Raw genomic sequence first — 3,136 nt, 5'->3', positions numbered from 1 at the left:
AATTTCGAATTTCCCGCCAACTTTACACGCTCATGAAGGCTTAATGGCCTATCTCAGCCCGGTACATAAACACACCCTGAAGGCAACTTTATGAAGGTACCTACCTACCTACCTACCATCGCATCATCGGATCAGAATCGTATTTATAAACAAGGGTTATTGATGGATTGTCCATCCTTCCACATCCTCTCAGAATAGACGAAGATTTTTTTTTATATCGGATTATCGTAGATTGGATTAATAGAATTTCAAAGTTAACTCTGTAAGGTGATCGAAAATAATAGAGTACCATGCTAGGCTTACCTGAGCGATTTTGACGCCATATTGTGCGAACATAGCATCATACAGAGACATAAGTCCTGATTGTCCTACAGCAGCTGCAGCTCTGGGTTCTAGTAAGGGCGCTACACCCTGAAAGAAGAAAAGAAAGAAGAACGTGGAATAAAATAAAAAATATCTAACATTAATAGAAAATAGTATGTACATAGAATAAAATAAATAGGTATATAATAATTAAATTATTCATGTATATAAAGATCGGAGCAAAGGTAAATTAAATAAAACGACTACCTACATAATATTATACGTAATACCTACATACATTGCCTACACACCTACACCCGGAACTAATGTTTAGGAAATACCTTCCTACGTATGTATACCTATGGCAACAAGAAAATCCGGATATAAATTCACAAGGCCACTTTTTTTTGTCTTCCTTTGTGATTATGTATTCGGTTTGGAATAATCATCCTCGACAGTATAATCTTCTTATACGGTTTTAAAGAAGCTCATCCAGCTTTTAAATGTATCTATATTATCTACGAATGCAGCGCTTAGCTTTTTGGAAAAAATATAATATCTGATACTTCCTGTTTTATTATTATTATTATTATTATTATTATTATTATATTTTTTACCTAGGTATCGAGAAAATTCCTTTTTCTGGAATTTGATTTTTTATTTTTAACAAGGTAATATTGAGAAGGAAAAATACTCTCCCTGGGGAGAGGGAGTTTGACAAAATATTTCGAAAGGAGATTTTTCTTACAAATCAAAATTCGTTACGAATTATTACCCAAGACGTTTTTTCCGTCTTTGCATTTAGCCCTGTAGCGCCCAAAATTTCATGATGTATTGATGCCCTCAACTGGTAAAAACTGCATACAATGGTGGACAATAACGTGTTAGCCTCTGATAGCACTAATTTCAATATTTCTCACTGTCTCCGAAAGAAAACTGTCAGCGCATCAGAAATTACTGATAAATTGCTGACAGAAAATTATTCAGTTTTCATCAAATTGAATACAAAGTCCACAATGCGGGGGAGGAAAAAAATTCTGGCAAAGATTGACAAGCAAGCTTGGAAAATAAGAAAAAACAAGTTAAGTAAAAGTTATTTTTTTTTGCGTTCTTTCAGTCTATGCTAACTCCCCCCCGGGAGTCGACATCCGTTTTTTTTTTTTTGTGCCGTAACAAACAAATATAGTAGTTGACCCATACCCCTTATCATCGAGCATGTACGCATATATCTTATAATACGACAGGAGCCCAAGACAAAAGAAATTTGTGGAGGTTGCGGGAGAATGACACTTCTTCATGTTTCATCCGAATTGTTAGCGCCGACACCGTTTAAGACCTTTACTTTTCGGTCGCCCGAGCGGATGTCACCTCGTGTGTTATAACAATCAAGAGGAAGGTTAGGAAGTGGGTTTCTAAAATGCGCGTCTGTTACATCAAAAAAATGAAGCGTCGGCCCTTTGTCTCTTGAAAGACGCGGTTATTGCCAGCTCAGTTTACAATACGAACCGATAAAAGATAATAATAAATAAGAAAAAGAAAAAAAAATTCTCCAAACTGTCTCCTTGGAGGCATGTTGACGATACCAGAATAGCAAGGCTTTAGCTTATCTCTTACCTGTCTGGTGCCTATCCTTTCTGGTCGGCAGCAGGCCTCTTGCTTCGTCAGTAGCGGTAGTCCTATGGTTTCGATGTGGGCGGAGGCTCCTCCTTAGCTTAGCGGGCCGCATACGCGTATTTGTTACCGTCTGCGTGATGGTTGATCTCGATTGCTCCGGACCGAAGCGCATCGCCTAGTGACGATGAGCGCTAATAAATCAATAATAAAAAATAAAAAAGAGGTCGGAGTTGAACTGACGTCGGATCAATGCGCGGAACCTTCATCTCGAGGCACGGACATTTCTGTTATTTATGCACCCAAGCTTAGGGCAGGGCCCCGCTTGAAATGGGACTTGTTTATCTCCATGCAAGAACTTCAGGTAGACGGAAGTATGTTGCGCGAGAAAGAGGAAGTAGGAAAAGTATAGTATACCAAATGAAGCCGAACTCAAGAGAGACCATACAACTTTCTAAAAAAACAAAAAAAAGAAAAAACATTTGACAGCACTAAATGGGGGAAATTGTTACTAAGTTGGTCGAAAGGTTACTACAAAACGAAGTCCAACGACTTCACAGTAGGACCGCCTGTGCCCCTCTAGTACCGTGTAGACCTCGACAGCGGAAGCCTTTTGTCTTTGACCGTGTCCTCGATGAGTACAGGGAGTCATACGCTCTCTGTGACAGTGGGTTCCTGGTGAGATCTAGACATTCAGCTTATTCTTATCAGCTTATTCAGCTATTTCCTTCTAGTTGTTAATTGTAGTTAATTTAAAGTATCCCCGATTTATTAGTGAAACTGAGACTCTTAGGATTTTGCTTATAAATGTGGGTATAGTAGGACTACAAGCATCTAAGGGTCTTCGAATTGGGTAGGAAATCCCAACAAACGGGGATGTGGATATTCGGAGCCTCACCCGAAAAACACATATTATAGGACTACAAATTTTAAAATGGTAACCTTATGGATGAAAGAGTACTATTATTATCACGAATAAATATGACGAGCGTATCCTGATTTTTCAAGGAAATGAGGTCGTCATCCGATGATGATAATAACACCAGTTTAAGAGTTTGATATAACTCCTATTTTAAGGTATGGAGCCGACCCTTACTTGGGTGCGGGAGGACAAATGGTCCGCTCGCGGAACTGGTGATGTGGTGGCTCCGTCCGTAACATTTATATGGGATGGATTTGTATAACAGATTGTCTTTCATTTTTAAACTAGAAATTTAGTTCA

General features: G+C 38.7%; 1 protein-coding gene across 1 annotated transcript in view; it reads right to left on the bottom strand.

The window, feature by feature from the left end:
* Positions 1 to 189: 189 nt before the first annotated feature.
* LOC103523354 (delta-1-pyrroline-5-carboxylate synthase-like) overlaps positions 190 to 3,136 on the bottom strand; it is a gene marked incomplete at its 5' end in the record, with an annotated part of 10,142 nt that continues 7,195 nt past the window's right edge. The window contains one exon of the mRNA XM_008488407.2: positions 190 to 411. Coding sequence (XP_008486629.1) covers positions 238 to 411 — 174 coding nt within the window. The remainder of the gene's footprint in view (positions 412 to 3,136) is intronic.

This window comes from Diaphorina citri, unplaced genomic scaffold (genome assembly GCF_000475195.1).
Source record: "Diaphorina citri unplaced genomic scaffold, Diaci psyllid genome assembly version 1.1 scaffold20396, whole genome shotgun sequence".
NCBI lineage: Eukaryota > Metazoa > Arthropoda > Insecta > Hemiptera > Psyllidae > Diaphorina > Diaphorina citri.
The sequence above is the reverse complement of the archived record's forward strand: the minus strand, read 5'-3'. Positions and strand labels throughout refer to the sequence as shown.